The 20,115-nt window shown below is 50.4% G+C and overlaps 1 protein-coding gene across 2 annotated transcripts; it reads right to left on the reverse strand.

Annotated features, from left to right (window-relative positions):
* Nucleotides 1-1,752: 1,752 nt before the first annotated feature.
* Nucleotides 1,753-19,929, reverse strand: LOC120051361 (TLE family member 5-like). 2 transcript variants are annotated; one of them, XM_038998191.1, is made up of 8 exons: nt 19,236-19,929; nt 17,405-17,502; nt 17,179-17,242; nt 15,481-15,525; nt 14,876-14,938; nt 14,674-14,748; nt 14,408-14,581; nt 1,753-4,758 (listed from the first exon to the last, which is right to left on the reverse strand). In XM_038998191.1, the coding sequence occupies exons 1-8, from the start codon at nt 19,260-19,262 to the stop codon at nt 4,672-4,674; spliced, it is 633 nt and encodes a 210-aa protein (XP_038854119.1). In that variant the 5' UTR covers nt 19,263-19,929; the 3' UTR covers nt 1,753-4,671. The 2 variants fall into 2 exon arrangements, with proteins under 2 accessions (XP_038854119.1, XP_038854120.1); XM_038998192.1 differs by having other exon boundaries at nt 14,408-14,578; nt 19,236-19,928.
* Between the last annotated feature and the right edge of the window lie 186 nt (nt 19,930-20,115).

Below are 20,115 nucleotides of genomic sequence, written 5' to 3' on the forward strand. Positions count from 1 at the left end.
ATTGGCCACAGGTGGACTCTTAAGTTTTAACGACGTTGCAAGGATGATCGAAGGAAATTGGATGCACCTGAGGGGTGTGAATACTTATGTAAATTAGATATTTCTGTATTTTATTTTCAATAAATTTGCAAAAAGTTCTAAAAACATGGTTTTCCCTTTGTCGTTATGGGGTACTGCATGTAGATGGGTGAGAAAAAAATATTTTGAATTCAGGCTGTAACACAATGTGGAATAAGTCAAGGGGTATGAATACTTTCTGAAGGCACTATAATTGACTCAACCAAAAACACAGTACCTTGCAAAAGTATTCAGACCCCTTGGATTTCCCCCCCACATTTTGTTACAAAGTGGAATTAAAATGTCAACAATCTATATAAAAGACCGTCAAAGTGGATAATAAATTATTAACTAAAATATAGTGGTTGCATAAGCATTCAGACCCTTTGTTTAGGTAAGCCTAAATTAGTTCAGGAGTCAAATTTGGCTTAACAAATCACTTGTTAGATGGACTCACTCGGTGTGAAATAATAATGATTTTTGAATGACTAGCCCTTCCTCTGTCTCCCATACATACAACATCTGTAAGTTCCCTCAGTTAAGTATTGAATTTCATGCACAGATTCATCTACAAAGATCAGTGAGCTTTTCGAAAGCCTCATAAAAGGGCAGTGATTGATAGATGGCTAACAATAAATTAGACACTGAATATCTCTTTAACCATGGTGTAGTTAATAATTATGCTGTGGATTAAGTATTAAACCACCCAGACACATCAAAAGATAGTCGTCCTTCTGAATTGAGCTCCAGGACAGGAATGAAACTGCTCAGGGATGTTACCATGAGGCCATTGGTGATTTTACAACCGCTTCAATGGCTGTGATGGGAGAAAAACATTGAGTGAAAAGAACAGAAATATACAGAATAAAAATGCATGCATCTTGTATGCAACAAGGCACTAATGTAATACCGCAAAGAAACACAGCAAAGGTCTAAATGTAAAGCCAGCACAACAGTGAGTAACTGCCTCCTTACTTTCAAGCATGGTGGTGGCTGCATCATGGTATCGGTATGCTTGTCATTGGAAAATACTGGGGAGTTTTTCAGGATAAAAATAAATGGGATTGAGCTAAGCACAGGCAAAATCATAGAGGAAAACCTGCATCACACTAGAGAATGGGAGAGGAATTCAGCAGGACAATAACATACCACTGAAGGCCAAATCCTCACTGGAATTGCTTACCAAGACAATGTTCCTGAGTGGCCAAGTTAGTTGACTTAAATCGCCTTGAAAATCTAGGGCAAGAGTTGATAATTCCTGTCTAGCTATGATCCGCAACATCTTGATCGAGCATGAAGAATAATAAGCAAATATTGCACAATGCAGGTGTGGAAATCTCTTAGAGACTTACCCAAGAAGATTCACAGCTGTAATCGATGACAAAGGTGTTTCTAACATGTATTGACTCAGGGAGCTGAATACTTATGCAACTTAATGACTATATGTCATTACATTTGAATTAATCTTTAAAAAAAAAGTTCTTCCACTTTGACAAAGTACTGTGTAGACTGTTGACAAAAAAAAATCAAAACTTCTGCAAGTTAATTTAAGCTTTCTTAATAAACCAGAAAATCTTAAATTATTTCTGGTTGTTTATCAAAGTTATCTGGCTAACTCATCGATACTGCTTTGTAGTATACCCACAGGCATTCTTGTATGCAAACACACAAATACAAAAACCACTAGAAACAGTCTCTCCGTTGAGTCATTTATTTGTAAGGCACCATAGACATTTCCTTACTGCCGAGCGCTTCTTTCAGTCATGTTGTGTAGTCAATGTTTCTGTTTGGTTGGTTTACATTAGATGTGACTTTTCCCCGCCACGTCTTTTCTTTTAAATGAAGCTATAAGTATTGGTTTTTCATAACACAGATGACATACATTAATCGCCAAGTACACACTTATGAAGTTTCACATATAACGACAAAATAAAGAGTTGTAAAAATTACATTTACAAAGCTCAACAAGGAGGCGACATTTCCTCAGCATTGTCAAGGGGGCAGGAGAGGGAGGGGGGGGTATTGGATAGTACCTCTTTCCATAGCACATCGGATAATACACACGCTACACTGAAACGTCGTCTTCCATCACACGCATACACACTAAAAGCAGCTTTGAAACATACAAAAATGCTTAAAAAAGTATATATGTATATTGATATAGTTATATAAATGGGCCCTTCACAACAGAAACACACAAACCATTCATGTCTGAGTTTTGCTCTAAATTCAATCAAACCTGCAATAGCAAAGTTTACAGTGTCTTGGTTTACAAACTACTGCCCAAAATCACACTTCTTATTCTGAAAACTTGAAGCATCTACCTGTGAGGGGAGTCTACCTGGCAGTAGTAGTAGGTTTTTAGGGTCCTGTGATTTTAATTAATCCATTGGGGGGGAATAAAGTGTGTGTAAATACTGTAATGGGGTTTGATTGAATACAGCCCTGGGTCTGGTTTGGCTTTGGTGTGGCATTGCTGCCACCTACTGTCCTGGAGAAGAACTAAAACTTATCGCCTTGAATTAGAAAGACAGTTACGCGTCTGAGGGTAGGTAATAGGTTAGTGCGCTACAGCTGTGTTCAATGGTTTGGCACCAGGCTCGCTCACCACACATTCTAGCTCCAAGTGCTATGCTAACCAACAGAACGACATATGCAAATATATTCCTCTCTCTTTCCACCAATAGGATCTGATCTGAATGAGCACATGATTGATGTGAAGTTTGGGTCCCGTTAGATTTCGGCCCCGTCCAGGATCAACCCTTACCCCTCGGACACTTCCTCTGTCTAGGGGAAAGTGCTTAGGGGATAGGGGTTGATTTGGGACTGGACCATAGACTTGGTCAGTTAAGAGAGTGGACAGACAGGGGCGGGAGGGAGAATACGAAAGGTGGTTCATAAAAATAAAACTTAAGTTTGCACACACACTCTAGCTCCTATGACTTTTACACTTGACTGTCTTATTCAAGTGGCCCTTTCAGAACACTGTCTATGAGATCAGTGAGCAGAGTTAGCAGTAACTCTGCAGCCAAATCAGCAGAGACCTACAGGAGGAAGTTGTCCCTAGACACTGATCAAAGGTCAGTAATGTTTTGATCGTTTAAATCTGAGCTTAAGGGCAACTTCTACTAGGAGAAGAGGAACAGAGGTCAGGGTTAAAGGCTTAGAGCTGAGATGGGACCAAGTCACAATTTTGCAAGTTTTAAGCTTTGAGTCAAGTCCCAAGAAATAACGGCAAGTCTCAAGTTTTAAGCTTTGAGTCAAGTCCCAAGAAATAACGGGCAAGTCTCAAGTCAAGTCCCACAGCTCAGGTCGAGTCAAGTTCCTAATTTTGGGTTTCGAGTCCTCAAGTCAATGGTTAAGTGTTTTATGCCAATTTCATTGCAACTGCAATGATTTTGGACCCCCCCCCCCCCACAGTCTTTCAAACTGAACGCAACGAATTTTGGGGCTGATCCAGATGCCCTGATGCAGAGGTGGCACCACAGGTCCCAGAGTGGTGGGGCAAATAGTTTTCCCTGGGGCTTGGACCTTTCCCTAATCTGGTAACCTAACCAGGTATAAAGACTTTATAGGGTATGACAGTCATTAATCAGTTGTAAAATGGTTTTTATATGGACAATGTGAGTTGGCCCCAATATTTGTATTTTTTTTACTCCTGGCCCTAGGGAGGACGAAAACCCCCGTCAAACTGCACCAACCCTGTACTTGTTCACATGAATTATATTTAAAAACTACACTAACAAGGGTTTCCTCTACAGACACAACAATTGCAATTGGACAATACAACTCACAGGGCTAAGCTGGTTTTATGCAGGTTTACATCGTGTAGGCCTCTGCAACTTTAATTCAAAAGTAACTCACACAGTCCATGTAAATCAGTAGTGTTGGATTAATTTCAGTTAATAGTTTTGGTTTGAAAAGGTCAAGGTAGCCTAGCCAGTCCAAGTTTGAATTTAGCTTAAACCAAATTTGATCACATTTTCTCCTAACACAAATAAACGGTCTATAAAATAGGCTACATAACATGTTGTCAGTAGCCTAGTTGATCAGACAGAAGTCATCTCGTTTTCTTCCCATACAGTTTAGGTGTAGGCTGCTGTAACATTTCTGTTAAGAGTTCTTGCTTTTGTTTGTTGGGAGTGATGTGTTATCACGTTTGCTAAATAAATATCGCAGGACAGTGGAGAGCGGGGTGCTTCATAAAATGTCAAGTCATAAAATGTCCAAGTCACGTGACTCGAGTCCACATCTCTGGGTTAGAGGTCAGGGTAGTATCTGTTGGCAATGGGTTGTCAGCAGCAATAGTGAACAGAGGAGGAGAGGAAAGGAAAAGAGGAAGGAGTCAGACAGAGGAGATCTGTCCAACTGGCTTGGTGACGAACTGATTTGATGATAATAGAAGATGAAAAAGAAGGATAAGAAAGCGATGGAGTGGATGCCCAGAGAGTAACTCTAAAGACCTGAACCACAGGGTGACACCTACTGTATGAACACTCAACTCACCCCCCCTCCCCTTAGCCCTCCCACAGTAGATCCACTCCTGGTTGTCCATCAGTCCAACTTGTCTCACCCTCGGCCCGCTCTCCACTCCTTCCCATCCACACTCCACCATCAGTCGGACTTGTCTCCGTCCTCTTCCCTCTGTTCTCTCTCTGCTGCGTCTCTGGCCTTGTCTTCTTTAGCCAGCTGGGCCTGAGCCTGGTGGGGAGGAGACCAGAGAACAAAACACAAGGAAGAGAGCCGTGAACTGTCATGTGTGTGTTACCTGCTAGGGGGGTGCGCGCGTGTGTGTTACCTGCTAGAGTGGTGCGCGCGTGTGTGTTACCTGCTAGAGTGGTGCGCGCGCGTGTGTTACCTGCTAGGGGGGTGCGCGCGTGTGTGTTACCTGCTAGGGGGGTGCGCGCGTGTGTGTTACCTGCTAGGGGGGTGCGCGCGTGTGTGTTACCTGCTAGAGGGGTGCGCGCGTGTGTGTTACCTGCTAGAGGGGTGCGCGCGTGTGTGTTACCTGCTAGGGGTGTGCGCGCGTGTGTGTTACCTGCTAGAGGGGTGCGCGTGTGTGTTACCTGCTAGAGGGGTGCGCGCGTGTGTGTTACCTGCTAGAGGGGTGCGCGCGTGTGTGTTACCTGCTAGAGGGGTGCGCGCGTGTGTGTTACCTGCTAGGGGGGTGCGCACGTGTGTTACCTGCTAGGGGGGTGCGCGCGTGTGTGTTACCTGCTAGGGGGGTGCGCGCGTGTGTGTTACCTGCTAGAGGGGTGCGCGTGTGTGTTACCTGCTAGGGGGGTGCGCGCGTGTGTGTTACCTGCTAGAGGGGTGCGCGCGTGTGTGTTACCTGCTAGAGGGGTGCGCGCGTGTGTGTTACCTGCTAGAGGGGTGCGCGCGTGTGTGTTACCTGCTAGAGGGGTGCGCGCGTGTGTGTTACCTGCTAGAGGGGTGCGCGCGTGTGTGTTACCTGCTAGAGGGGTGCGCGCGTGTGTGTTACCTGCTAGAGGGGTGCGCGCGTGTGTTACCTGCTAGGGGGGTGCGCGCGTGTGTGTTACCTGCTAGAGGGGTGCGCGCGTGTGTGTTACCTGCTAGAGGGGTGCGCGCGTGTGTGTTACCTGCTAGGGGTGTGCGCGCGTGTGTGTTACCTGCTAGAGGGGTGCGCGCGTGTGTGTTACCTGCTAGAGGGGTGCGCGCGTGTGTGTTACCTGCTAGAGGGGTGCGCACGTGTGTGTTACCTGCTAGGGGGGGTGCGCGTGTGTGTTACCTGCTAGAGGGGTGCGCGCGTGTGTGTTACCTGCTAGAGGGGTGCGCGCGTGTGTGTTACCTGCTAGAGGGGTGCGCGCGTGTGTGTTACCTGCTAGAGGGGTGCGCACGTGTGTGTTACCTGCTAGGGGGGTGCGCGCGTGTGTGTTACCTGCTAGAGGGGTGCGCGCGTGTGTGTTACCTGCTAGGGGGGTGCGCGCGTGTGTGTTACCTGCTAGGGGGGTGCGCGCGTGTGTTACCTGCTAGGGGGGTGCGCGCGTGTGTGTTACCTGCTAGGGGGGTGCGCGCGTGTGTGTTACCTGCTAGGGGGGTGCGCGCGTGTGTGTTACCTGCTAGAGGGGTGCGCGCGTGTGTGTTACCTGCTAGGGGTGTGCGCGCGTGTGTGTTACCTGCTAGAGGGGTGCGCGCGTGTGTGTTACCTGCTAGAGGGGTGCGCGCGTGTGTGTTACCTGCTAGAGGGGTGCGCGCGTGTGTGTTACCTGCTAGAGGGGTGCGCGCGTGTGTGTTACCTGCTAGAGGGGTGCGCGCGTGTGTGTTACCTGCTAGAGGGGTGCGCGCGTGTGTGTTACCTGCTAGAGGGGTGCGCGCGTGTGTGTTACCTGCTAGAGGGGTGCGCGCGTGTGTGTTACCTGCTAGGGTGTTACCTGCTAGGGGGTGCGCGTGTGTGTTACCTGCTAGAGGGGTGCGCGCGTGTGTGTTACCTGCTAGAGGGGTGCGCGCGTGTGTGTTACCTGCTAGAGGGGTGCGCGCGTGTGTGTTACCTGCTAGAGGGGTGCGCGCGTGTGTGTTACCTGCTAGAGGGGTGCGCGCATGTGTGTTACCTGCTAGGGGGGTGCGCGCGTGTGTGTTACCTGCTAGGGGGGTGCGCGCGTGTGTGTTACCTGCTAGGGGGGTGCGCGCGTGTGTGTTACCTGCTAGGGGGGTGCGCGCGTGTGTGTTACCTGCTAGGGGGGTGCGCGCGTGTGTGTTACCTGCTAGGGGGGTGCGCGCGTGTGTGTTACCTGCTAGGGGGATGCGCGCGTGTGTGTTACCTGCTAGGGGGGTGCGCGCGTGTGTGTTACCTGCTAGAGGGGTGCGCATGTGTCTTAACCTGATAGAGGGGTGCGCGCGTGTGTGTTACCTGCTAGAGGGGTGCGCGCGTGTGTGTTACCTGCTAGGGGGGTGCGCGCGTGTGTGTTACCTGCTAGGGGGGTGCGCGCGTGTGTGTTACCTGCTAGGGGGGTGCGCGTGTGTGTGTTACCTGCTAGAGGGGTGCGCGCGTGTGTGTTACCTGCTAGAGGGGTGCGCGCGTGTGTGTTACCTGCTAGAGGGGTGCGCGCGTGTGTGTTACCTGCTAGGGGGGTGCGCGCATGTGTGTTACCTGCTAGGGGGGTGCGCGCGTGTGTTACCTGCTAGAGGGGTGCGCGCGTGTGTTACCTGCTAGGGGGGTGCGCGCGTGTGTTACCTGCTAGGGGGGTGCGCGCGTGTGTTACCTGCTAGGGGGGTGCGCGCGTGTGTTACCTGCTAGGGGGGTGCGCGCGTGTGTTACCTGCTAGGGGGGTGCGCGCGTGTGTTACCTGCTAGGGGGGTGCGCGCGTGTGTTACCTGCTAGAGGGGTGCGCGCGCGTGTGTTACCTGCTAGAGGGGTGCGCGCGTGTGTGTTACCTGCTAGGGGGGTGCGCGCGTGTGTGTTACCTGCTAGGGGGGTGCGCGCGTGTGTTACCTGCTAGGGGGGTGCGCGCGTGTGTTACCTGCTAGGGGGGTGCGCGCGTGTGTTACCTGCTAGGGGGGTGCGCGCGTGTGTTACCTGCTAGGGGGGTGCGCGCGTGTGTTACCTGCTAGGGGGGTGCGCGCGTGTGTTACCTGCTAGGGGGTGCGCGCGTGTGTTACCTGCTAGGGGGTGCGCGCGTGTGTTACCTGCTAGGGGGGTGCGTGCATGTGTGTTACCTGCTAGGGGGGTGCGCGCATGTGTGTTACCTGCTAGGGGGGTGCGCGCATGTGTGTTACCTGCTAGGGGGGTGCGCGCATGTGTGTTACCTGCTAGGGGGGTGCGCGCGTGTGTGTTACCTGCTAGGGGGGTGCGCGCATGTGTGTTACCTGCTAGAGGGGTGCGCGCGTGTGTGTTACCTGCTAGGGGGGTGCGCGCATGTGTGTTACCTGCTAGGGGGGTGCGCGCGTGTGTGTTACCTGCTAGGGGGGGTGCGCGCGTGTGTGTTACCTGCTAGGGGGGTGCGCGCGTGTGTGTTACCTGCTAGGGGGGTGCGCGCGTGTGTGTTACCTGCTAGGGGGGTGCGCGCGTGTGTGTTACCTGCTAGGGGGGTGCGCGCGCGTGTGTTACCTGCTAGGGGGGTGCGCGCGTGTGTTACCTGCTAGGGGGGTGCGTGTGCGTGTGTTACCTGCTAGAGGGGTGCGTGTGTTACCTGCTAGAGGGGTGCGTGTGTTACCTGCTAGAGGGGTGCGTGTGTTACCTGCTAGAGGGGTGCGTGTGTTACCTGCTAGAGGGGTGCGTGTGTTACCTGCTAGAGGGGTGCGTGTGTTACCTGCTAGAGGGGTGCGTGTGCGTGTGTTACCTGCTAGAGGGGTGCGTGCGTGTGTTACCTGCTAGAGGGGTGCGTGTGCGTGTGTTACCTGCTAGAGGGGTGCGTGTGTTACCTGCTAGAGGGGTGCGTGTGCGTGTGTTACCTGCTAGAGGGGTGCGTGTGTTACCTGCTAGAGGGGTGCGTGTGTTACCTGCTAGAGGGGTGCGTGTGTTACCTGCTAGAGGGGTGCGTGCGTGTGTTACCTGCTAGAGGGGTGCGTGTGCGTGTGTTACCTGCTAGAGGGGTGCGTGTGCGTGTGTTACCTGCTAGAGGGGTGCGTGTGCGTGTGTTACCTGCTAGAGGGGTGCGTGTGCGTGTGTTACCTGCTAGAGGGGTGCGTGTGTTACCTGCTAGAGGGGTGCGTGCGTGTGTTACCTGCTAGAGGGGTGCGTGCGTGTGTTACCTGCTAGAGGGGTGCGTGCGTGTGTTACCTGCTAGAGGGGTGCGTGTGCGTGTTACCTGCTAGAGGGGTGCGTGTGCGTGTGTTACCTGCTAGAGGGGTGCGTGTGCGTGTGTTACCTGCTAGAGGGGTGCGTGTGCGTGTGTTACCTGCTAGAGGGGTGCGTGTGTTACCTGCTAGAGGGGTGCGTGTGCGTGTGTTACCTGCTAGAGGGGTGCGTGTGTTACCTGCTAGAGGGGTGCGCGTGCGTGTGTTACCTGCTAGAGGGGTGCGCGTGCGTGTGTTACCTGCTAGAGGGGTGCGCGTGTTACCTGCTAGAGGGGTGCGCGTGCGTGTGTTACCTGCTAGAGGGGTGCGCGTGCGTGTGTTACCTGCTAGAGGGGTGCGTGTGCGTGTGTTAACTGCTAGAGGGGTGCGTGTGTTACCTGCTAGAGGGGTGCGCGTGTTACCTGCTAGAGGGGTGCGTGCGCGTGTGTTACCTGCTAGAGGGGTGCGTGCGCGTGTGTTACCTGCTAGAGGGGTGCGCGCGTGTGTGTTACCTGCTAGAGGGGCGCGTGTGTTACCTGCTAGAGGGGTGCGTGTGCGTGTGTTACCTGCTAGGGGGGTGCGTGTGCGTATGTTACCTGCTAGAGGGGTGCGTGTGCGTATGTTACCTGTAGGGGGGTGCGCGCGTGTGTTACCTGTAGGGGGGTGCGCGCGTGTGTTACCTGTAGGGGGGTGCGCGCGTGTGTTACCTGTAGGGGGGTGCGCGTGCGTGTGTTACCTGCTAGAGGGGTGCGTGTGCGTGTGTTAACTGCTAGAGGGGTGCGTGTGTTACCTGCTAGAGGGGTGCGTGTGCGTGTGTTACCTGCTAGAGGGGTGCGTGTGTTACCTGCTAGAGGGGTGCGTGTGTTACCTGCTAGAGGGGTGCGTGCGCGTGTGTTACCTGCTAGAGGGGTGCGTGCGCGTGTGTTACCTGCTAGAGGGGTGCGCGCGTGTGTGTTACCTGCTAGAGGGGCGCGTGTGTTACCTGCTAGAGGGGTGCGTGTGCGTGTGTTACCTGCTAGGGGGGTGCGTGTGCGTATGTTACCTGCTAGAGGGGTGCGTGTGCGTATGTTACCTGTAGGGGGGTGCGCGCGTGTGTTACCTGTAGGGGGGTGCGCGCGTGTGTTACCTGTAGGGGGGTGCGCGCGTGTGTTACCTGTAGGGGGGTGCGCGTGCGTGTGTTACCTGCTAGAGGGGTGCGTGTGCGTGTGTTACCTGCTAGAGGGGTGCGTGTGTTACCTGCTAGAGGGGTGCGTGTGCGTGTGTTACCTGCTAGAGGGGTGCGTGTGTTACCTGCTAGAGGGGTGCGCGTGCGTGTGTTACCTGCTAGAGGGGTGCGCGTGTTACCTGCTAGAGGGGTGCGCGTGCGTGTGTTACCTGCTAGAGGGGTGCGCGTGCGTGTGTTACCTGCTAGAGGGGTGCGCGTGCGTGTGTTAACTGCTAGAGGGGTGCGCGTGCGTGTGTTACCTGCTAGAGGGGTGCGCGTGCGTGTGTTACCTGCTAGAGGGGTGCGCGCGCGTGTGTTACCTGCTAGAGGGGTGCGCGCGCGTGTGTTACCTGCTAGAGGGGTGCGCGCGCGTGTGTTACCTGCTAGGGGGGTGCGCGCGCGTGTGTTACCTGCTAGGGGGGTGCGCGCGCGTATGTTACCTGCTAGAGGGGTGCGCGTGCGTATGTTACCTGTAGGGGGGTGCGCGCGTGTGTTACCTGTAGGGGGGTGCGCGCGTGTGTTACCTGTAGGGGGGTGCGCGCGTGTGTTACCTGTAGGGGGGTGCGCGCGTGTGTTACCTGTAGGGGGGTGCGCGCGTGTGTTACCTGTAGGGGGGTGCGCGCGTGTGTTACCTGTAGGGGGGTGCGCGCGTGTGTTACCTGTAGGGGGGTGCGCGCGTGTGTTACCTGTAGGGGGGTGCGCGCGTGTGTTACCTGCTAGAGGGGTGCGCGCGTGTGTTACCTGCTAGAGGGGTGCGCGCGTGTGTTACCTGTAGGGGGGTGCGCGCGTGTGTTACCTGTAGGGGGGTGCGCGCGTGTGTTACCTGTAGGGGGGTGCGCGCGTGTGTTACCTGTAGGGGGGTGCGCGCGTGTGTTACCTGTAGGGGGGTGCGCGCGTGTGTTACCTGTAGGGGGGTGCGCGCGTGTGTTACCTGTAGGGGGGTGCGCGCGTGTGTTACCTGTAGGGGGGTGCGCGCGTGTGTTACCTGTAGGGGGGTGCGCGCGTGTGTTACCTGTAGGGGGGGTGCGCGCGTGTGTTACCTGTAGGGGGGTGCGCGCGTGTGTTACCTGTAGGGGGGTGCGCGCGTGTGTTACCTGTAGGGGGGGTGCGCGCGTGTGTTACCTGTAGGGGGGTGCGCGTGTGTTACCTGTAGGGGGGTGCGCGCGTGTGTTACCTGTAGGGGGGTGCGCGCGTGTGTTACCTGTAGGGGGGTGCGCGCGTGTGTTACCTGTAGGGGGGTGCGCGCGTGTGTTACCTGTAGGGGGGTGCGCGCGTGTGTTACCTGTAGGGGGGTGCGCGCGTGTGTTACCTGTAGGGGGGTGCGCGCGTGTGTTACCTGTAGGGGGTTGTGCGCGCGTGTGTTACCTGTAGGGGGGTGCGCGCGTGTGTTACCTGTAGGGGGGTGCGCGCAGTGTGTTACCTGTAGGGGGGTGCGCGCGTGTGTTACCTGTAGGGGGGTGCGCGCGTGTGTTACCTGTAGGGGGGTGCGCGCGTGTGTTACCTGTAGGGGGGTGCGCGCGTGTGTTACCTGTAGGGGGGTGCGCGCGTGTGTTACCTGTAGGGGGGTGCGCGCGTGTGTTACCTGTAGGGGGGTGCGCGCGTGTGTTACCTGTAGGGGGGTGCGCGCGTGTGTTACCTGTAGGGGGGTGCGCGCGTGTGTTACCTGTAGGGGGGTGCGCGCGTGTGTTACCTGTAGGGGGGTGCGCGCGTGTGTTACCTGTAGGGGGGTGCGCGCGTGTGTTACCTGTAGGGGGGTGCGCGTGTGTTACCTGTAGGGGGGTGCGCGCGTGTGTTACCTGTAGGGGGGTGCGCGCGTGTGTTACCTGTAGGGGGGTGCGCGCGTGTGTTACCTGTGGGGGGGTGCGCGCGTGTGTTACCTGTAGGGGGGTGCACGTATGTGTGTTACCTGTAGGGGGGTGCACGTATGTGTGTTACCTGCTAGAGGGGGGCGCGCATGTGTGTTACCTGCTAGAGGGGCGCGCATGTGTGTTACCTGCTAGAGGGGTGCGCGCATGTGTGTTACCTGCTAGAGGGGTGCGCGCATGTGTGTTACCTGCTAGAGGGGTGCGCGCATGTGTGTTACCTGCTAGAGGGGTGCGCGCATGTGTGTTACCTGCTAGAGGGGTGCGCGCATGTGTGTTACCTGCTAGAGGGGTGCGCGCATGTGTGTTACCTGCTAGAGGGGTGCGCGCGTGTGTGTTACCTGCTAGAGGGGTGCGTGCGTGTGTTACCTGCTAGGGGGGTGCGCGCGCGTGTGTTACCTGCTAGAGGGGTGCGCGCATGTGTGTTACCTGCTAGAGGGGTGCGCGCGTGTGTGTTACCTGCTAGAGGGGTGCGCGCGTGTGTATTACCTGCTAGGGGGGTGCGCGTGTGTGTTACCTGCTAGAGGGGTGCGCGCGTGTGTATTACCTGCTAGGGGGGTGCGCGTGTGTGTTACCTGCTAGGGGGGTGCGCGTGTGTGTGTTACCTGCTAGAGGGGTGCGCATGTGTCTTAACCTGATAGAGGGGTGCGCGCGTGTGTTACCTGCTAGAGGGGTGCGCGCGTGTGTTACCTGCTAGAGGGGTGCGCGCGTGTGTGTTACCTGCTAGAGGGGTGCTGACTTGCTGCACCCTCGACAACAACTGTGATTATTATTATTTGACCATGCTGGTCATTTATGAACATTTGAACATCTTGGCCATGTTCTGTTATAATCTCCATCCGGCACAGCAAGAAGAGGACTGGCCACCCCTCATAGCCTGGTTCCTCTCTAGATTTCGGCCTTTCTAGGGAGTTTTTCCTAGCCACCGTGCTTCTACACCTGCATTGCTTGCTGTTTGGGGTTTTAGGCTGGGTTTCCGTACAGCACTTTGAGATATCGGCTGATGTAAGAAGGGCTATATAAATACATTTGATTTGATGTAACCAAATCTACTACTCATGGACAATATATTGAATTTACATTTGTTGTCTTCTCAAATATTCACCTGCCTATTCACAGCCGACTGAAGTGTTGTTTGTTGCTCTTGATGAGATGTGCTTTTTGACACTGTGTTTAACAACAGTGTCTCTCTGTTTCACCATTTCTCAACATCTCAGGCACTACATCAACATGTGAAAATAACACTTTATGTTTTGTAGTCAAAAAGACTAGAAAGAGTTATCTTCCTTTTGTAATGACATCAACAACCAATTCTTAGACAATTTAGCATGGAACGCCTACTCCTAATTGGTTAAAATTATAAGTAGGTATTCCATACGAAAACACTAATCTTCCTCTGCCTTTTTGACTACAAAACATTAAAAAAGCGTTATTTTCACATATGTTGATGTTGGGGTGGAGCTGGAGATGATGAATTTGAAGGTTTTTTTATTTTTTATTTTTAAGTGAGGATTCCCCACCACAAAGCTAGAATGCTGCCTTGCAAGTATTGGTTCGGCCTTTCAATACTTGCAAAACATAAGCTTTCATTAACCTCCAAACTCTCCAAGGTTTTTCCTCACTGTTCGATGTACTTGTATGCCTCCCGCTGGCAGTGACACTGGCTAGCAGAGCAACGTCGGCGCTAACGTCACTATTAGTGCTAGCGAAAGCTTCGTCTTCTTGTGTTGCTGTTGGCTCGACGATCATGGGCTCAGCCACATCCACATCAATATCACTGGCAGACACATCGGTCTCCTGTTGTTGATCTTGTCGCTTAAAGCTGCAATATGTAACTTTTTGGGTGACCTGACAAAATTCACATAGAAATGTGGAGTTATAGACCTGACATTCTCATTGAAAGCAAGTCGAAGAAGCGGTAGATCCGTTCTATGTCCACTATTTCTATGATTCCCGTTCTTAAGTTTATTTTTTGCGTCTTTCATGTTCAGTTTTGTACACCAGCTTCAAAACAGTGAAAATACAATGTTTGGTTATGGAAAATATATTAGATTGTACAATGATTCTGTACACTACTTGCTTGTTTTGTCACAAACCGAAATGAGGCGAACGGTTAACATTTTTGCAACCAAGCGGAGCGATTTCCTCATAGTACACCTTTAAAATAAAATGTGATCCTCTTCATCCTTCTCCTGACAGAAGTGAATGCAGATCCTCTCAAGGTAGCTATTCAAAGGCTTGCGTTTCCAGCCTACTGAGGTAGTTCCGGCCTCTGACTACATTATGCTACGATTGGCTCATTGAGCTGTGTGTTGCATTATGGTATTGGTAGTTCTTCGTGTGATTACCAACCATAAAATAGCAGAAATACTACAACCACAGCAGTATTGGTACTGGGGGTATAAGTCCCCACTTGGATACATCACTTTGACCGTTTAGCGCATATTTATTTTTAGTCACATATGCGAGTGAAATGGTCACACTGTAGAGCCCTGGAGGTGTGCGTTGCCCGTGTTAGGTGTGTGTGTGTGTGTGTGTGTGTGTGTGTTACCTGTGCATGTGCTGCCTGTGAGTGGGAGTGCGAGGCCAGGATGGAGGACAGGGACATCAGTCCGGCGCTGGAGGTTGGGGGGAGGCTGGGAGCAGACAGACCCATGGGGAGAGGGGCCATCGTGGGGAGGCCCAAGCCCTGAAGCTGAGATAACTGGTGTACCTGGAGCTGCTGCTAAACACACAGACAGATACATATGGTTATATACACACATATTCATACACATGAGTAACATACGCACGGTTAACACACACACACCAGCCTACCCGTATGATAGAGTTCATCTCAGGAGGAGTGACCTGCTTGGCTCTCTCTATGGCCCCTAGGACCTGCTGCTGGTGCTGCAACACACACATCCAAACACATTTAGCTATTGTACAGAATTAAATAGATTGACATTGTACAGCCCGTTGATATGGGATTATGTTATCCTAAGGAAAAGTATGTGTAGAGAGGAGAGTGTAATACCTCTTGAGATAGGTAGGGGAGAACCTGAGCACAGATCCCGCTTAGTCTCTTCACGATCTCAGCCTGGGGAGAAGAGACAGACCGACAGTCAGAATCATAGAGAGGTTTCTAGTGCCCAAAGCCTGTTTTAGCATGGGCAGCGCCATTGAAGACACTCACCATTTTAAAGTAGTTAACTGAGTGGTACTTCCTATGGGTTAAGGAAAGATCACAAAATTCCATCCAGGTCATCAGGAGGGATCAGCCAATGAATTATACTTGTGAGGAAACATTCCATAACTGCGGGTGGCAGTAAATCACCAACCATGGCTTTATACCGTTTCAAACAACACAGTCTTGGTGGCCGTTTGCACCCTTTCAGTTTGTTTACCAACTCACCCTTTCAGTTTGTTTACCAACTCAGAAGTAGTAGAAGAAGAAAATGTACTACTTCAAAATGGAGATGGCCTCAATGGTGCCAATGTTCTCACAGATGCCATAATGGGAAAGATGCAAAGTTGCATCTTCTAACGATCTCTATGGTCAGAATACAACACTGGCTTTACCATACAACACAGTACCAGAGAGAGAAGAGGGGGAAGAGAGAGAGGGAAAATAAAAGTTACCTGTTTGTGCATTTCAATGTTCAGTCCATAAGACATCTCGTAGTACTGCAAAAAGAAGATTTGGGAGTTTGTGACGTAACACTAACATACTGCAGAATTCCAAATCAATCCCTAGCCCTCAATACACTTGTGTACAGTACCAGTCAAAAGTTTGGACACACCTACTCATTCAATGGGTTCTTTATTTTTACGATTCTCTACACTGTACAATAGTGAAGACATCAAAACTATGAAATAACCCACATGGAATCAGGTAGTAACCAAAAAACGGGTTACTTTTTAAAAAACAAATCAAAATATATTTGAGATTCTTCAAAGTAGCCACCCTTTTCTCAGCCAGCTTCATGAGGAATGCTTTTCCAACAGTCTTGAAGGAGTATCCACATATGCTGAGCACTTGGTGGATGCTTTTCCCTCACACTGTGGTCCAACTCATCCCAAAACATCTCAATTGGGTTGAGGTCGAGTGATTGTGGAAGCCAGGTCATCTGATGCAGCTTTCCTTCTTGGTCAAATAGTCATTACACAGCCTATTGGTGTGTTAGGTCATTGTCCTGTTGAAAAACAAATGATAGTCCCACTAAGCGCAAACCAGATGGGATGGTGTATCGCTGCAGAATGCTGTGGTAGCCATGCTGGTTAAGTGTGCTTTGAATTCTAAATAAATCACAGACAGTGTCACCAGAGAAGCACCCCCACACCACCTCCTCCATGCTTCATGCTGGGAACCACACATGCGGAGATCATCCGTTCACCTACTCTGCGTCTCACAAAGACATGGCGGTTGGAACCAAAAATCTCCAAATTGGACTCATCAGACCAAAGGACAGATTTCCACCGGTCTAATGTCCATTGCTTGTGTTTCTTGGTCCAAGCAAGTCTCTTCTTATTGGTGTCCTTTAGTAGTGGTTTCTTTGCAGCAATTCGACCACGAAGGCCTGATTTACGCAGTCTCCTCTGAACAGTTGATGCGGAGATGTGTCTGTACTTGAAGCATTTAATTGGGCTGCAATTCTGAGGTGCAGTTAACTCTAATGAACTTATCCTCTGCAGCAGAGGTAACTCTGGGTCTTCCTTTCCTGTGGCCAGTTTCATCATAGCGCTTGATGGTTTTTGTGACTGCACTTGAAGAAACTTTCAAAGTTCTTGAAATTTCCCCGATTGACTGACCTTCATGTCTTAAAGTAATGATGGACTGTCGTTTCTCTTTGCTTATTTGAGCTATTCTTGCCATAATATGGACATGGTCTTTTACCAAATAGGGCTGTCTTCTGTATACCACCCCTACCTTGTCACAACACAACTGATTGGCTCAAACGCATTAAGGAAAGAAATTCCATAAAATTTTACATTTAACAAGGCACACCTGTTAATTGAAATGCATTCCAGGTGACTACCAAGAGTGTGCAAAGCTGTCATCAAGGTAAAGGGTGGCTACTTTGAAGAATCTGAAATATATTTTGATTTGTTTAACCCGTTTTTGGTTACTACATTATTCCATATGTGTTATTTCATAGTTTTGATGTCTTCACTATTATTCTACAATGTAGAAAATAGTCTAAATAAAATAAAAACCCTGGAATGAGTAGGTGTGTCCAAACCTTTGACTGGTACTGTATATCTGAGAGAATTGTAGTAATGGCCAACGTGTATCCTAGGTAGGCTAAAAGTAAAATAAGAGGTGATGATGTCACTCACCATGATGTAATGACGCTGCATCTCTGACTTCTCACTAGCTAGCTTGTCACACTCCATCTTCAAGCTGATTGGATATATGACAACATTTGGTAAGGAACGTGTCTATATATGAGTGAGTGCATGTTGGAATCTGAGTGCATGCAGTGTGTGTGACGTGAGTGTTTGTGGGTGTGTGTAGGTGGGTATTTTCAGTGTGTGACTGAGCATGTGTGTGTTTCAGTGTTACCTATGGTATTGTGCTTGTAGGAACTGAAACTCGTCCTTGATGCGGTCGCAGGAGTCAGAGGTGGTGAACTTGAGAGGCTGGGAGGACTGGGAGGAAGCCTGGGGGACAACACAATAACAAACATACAACAGTCAGAATCCCCAAGACAACAACAACAAACAGTTAGACAATCAACAAGATAACAACAATCAGTGAGAAGCTGCGTCTCCATCCCCTACCCTTCTCACTGACATGTGCATGTCTTCACTCCCCCTGTATGTGGGACTGTATGTTTATCAGAAGGGGCGTACACCTGGGTGTGTGATAGAAAGGGAACAGGCACGGTTTGCGACTGTGTATGTGTGTGAGACAGATGGGGGTGGTATTGTTTGTTTAGTAACAGAGGGATTGACCTCTGAGATTAACCTTATAGCAGGGTTTTTTTCTAGACTTTTACGGGGGGGGGGGGGGGGGGGGATATTAGCACAGGCTGAGAGGATGTGTGTGTCTGTGAGTATGGTCAGGGTTAGATGAGAGTTTCCAGAGGTGGCCAACTGACAAGAATGACCCCAGGCTGGGTCAGAGCCATAATCCAGTGTTAAGCTTCTCATCAAGGCCTTACTACTTCAGACTGGTGGAAGGAGGCCACCACCCAAATTACACCAGGGCTCTACAACTACCATCCTGGAGACTTACTGGCTGTGAATGCTTCTGCTCCAGCCCCTACACAAACACACTTGGTTTAGCTAATCAAGGTCCTCCTGATGAGGTGATTAGTAGGGCTGGAGCAAAAGCCTGCGCACCCAGTAGAGCACACACTCTCCAGGAGGGGCTGGTCACCCCTGGAATTGAGAGAGGACAGGTTTATGCAGGGACAAACCCTGATAGTGTGAACTACAATCCCGGCCTAAGGGGTAGTAGGACGCTAAAGAGAAAGAAGAAGCACGGAAATAGGCTCAACCATAACAAATTGTGTACATTCTTATTTCCCACCCACTATCATCATTATCATCAGCACACCAGTATTCATTTTAAAACCTTCAGGCCTAAATTATAAATCCACAAAATCCTGTATAGTTCAGTTGGTAGAGCATGACACTTGCATCGCCAGGGTTGTGGGCTCGATTCCCTGGGCCACACATACATAAAATGTGGGCATGACTAAGTCGCTTTGAATAAAATAGTCTGCTAAATGGCATATTTTATTGCATATTACATCCACTTCTGTAGTGATCCCACATGGCATAGTGGCTGGAAGTCCTTGAGACTTCAATGTAATCAAGGATCCAAATTAAAGACATCCATTGAATCCTCAATCAAGGGTAACTTTTAATTATTAGTGTATGAATTAACTGACTTAATTCCACATGCCCTTAAGTGTTAGGTTTGACTAAAAGACTGACAAGAATAAAGTTATCTAGCTAGCAACGTTGGCTAGGCTACGTTTTATTAGCACATGTCACTTTACCTAGCTAACTGAGATATCCCTGTTCAAATATGTCACATTACTAATGAGTGAAAAACGTTTAGTGTAGTATTATAGACTAGCAAAAAGGTAAACATCAATTTACAAAGCTTAATGAAAACTGCTGTAGTTAGTAATATTGGTTAGCTAACGTTAGCTAGCTAAGTGGGAGCTAGCCTGGAATGTAAACAAATGCCGGGGGCGCGTGACAGACAAGCGATTGAATCGATCATCAACAACACAAATGAAAACATACCACAGCGCTATGGCCATCGTAGATATCCCCCTTTATTCTTACATAGATAACGCCGAATTGCTTATGTAGCTAGCTAGAATAGCTTGAATTTAGCTATCATCTAGCTAATTATGCTAACGTTAGCTACTTACCGAGTGTCTTGATTGTGGAAACATCATGTCAATGGATTTATCGGTGTTCCTCAGCAACCAGGATAAAAATATCTAGACCCCGTTTTTGGACAACTATAGCGTCTTCCCTTTCTTGCTTTTTAGACAGCTACGTTAACGTTAGCTGGCTAGCTATTTATCTTAACGTTACCTAGGACACCAGTTAACGTTACCCAGTCTTGCGTCGTGATTGTTTTTTCTCCAACGTTGTTGGCTAGCTAGCGTTGGTTTTGATTTGGTACCTTGCTAAAAATTAACAAATTGCACCAACAAAGGCTGAACACCAAGACGTGCAAAGTTAGATATGGCACCGATTACTAAGAATCTTAAAATAAATCTGGGCTAGGTAGATGTTGACTAAGTCGCAGCAATATCCTTTCTTGTTAGCTAACTAACTAGCTAGCAAATCTTAGCAGAGACATGCGAGCCAACGTAAGTTTAGGTAGCAGATTTGTATATTGTCCAATTCCTCGTAGATATTCTAGCTACTGTCAAGTGGGGCAATCGTGTCGAAAATCTGTTATTGAAAAGCGTCTTCAATTCCACAATATGTTAGCTAGCTACCGTTAGCTGGCTAGCTAGCTAATGTCCACACACAAGCCTTCACTACTAGCTGTAACCACCCCTTGCGCTACAAAATGTACGAGTCATCGATGAGCGGGCGTTGCATGTGATGAGAGAAAGAGGTGGCGCTCCGAAGGCCCATTTAAGATGTCAAATGTATAAAATTACAGTTTGCGGAAGTGTTACTGCTGCCGTGTGCCCCCGGTGGAAGGTGTGCAGAACTGTCCTCCGATGATGCACGCACAAACGAGCTACGTCTACAAGTGTGAGATGTGGTGGTTCCCTAACACTCATAACA

The sequence above is a fragment of the Salvelinus namaycush genome, chromosome 7 (genome assembly GCF_016432855.1).
Source record: "Salvelinus namaycush isolate Seneca chromosome 7, SaNama_1.0, whole genome shotgun sequence".
Lineage (NCBI taxonomy): Eukaryota > Metazoa > Chordata > Actinopteri > Salmoniformes > Salmonidae > Salvelinus > Salvelinus namaycush.

Coding starts and splice junctions, on each gene's coding strand:
- LOC120051361 (XM_038998191.1), bottom strand. CDS start 19,262: ATGATGTTTCCACAATCAAGACACTCG. Junction 17,503..19,235: donor TTCCACAATCAAGACACTCG/GTAAGTAGCTAA, acceptor GTTGTCCCCCAG/GCTTCCTCCCAGTCCTCCCA. Junction 17,243..17,404: donor CTACAAGCACAATACCATAG/GTAACACTGAAA, acceptor ATATCCAATCAG/CTTGAAGATGGAGTGTGACA.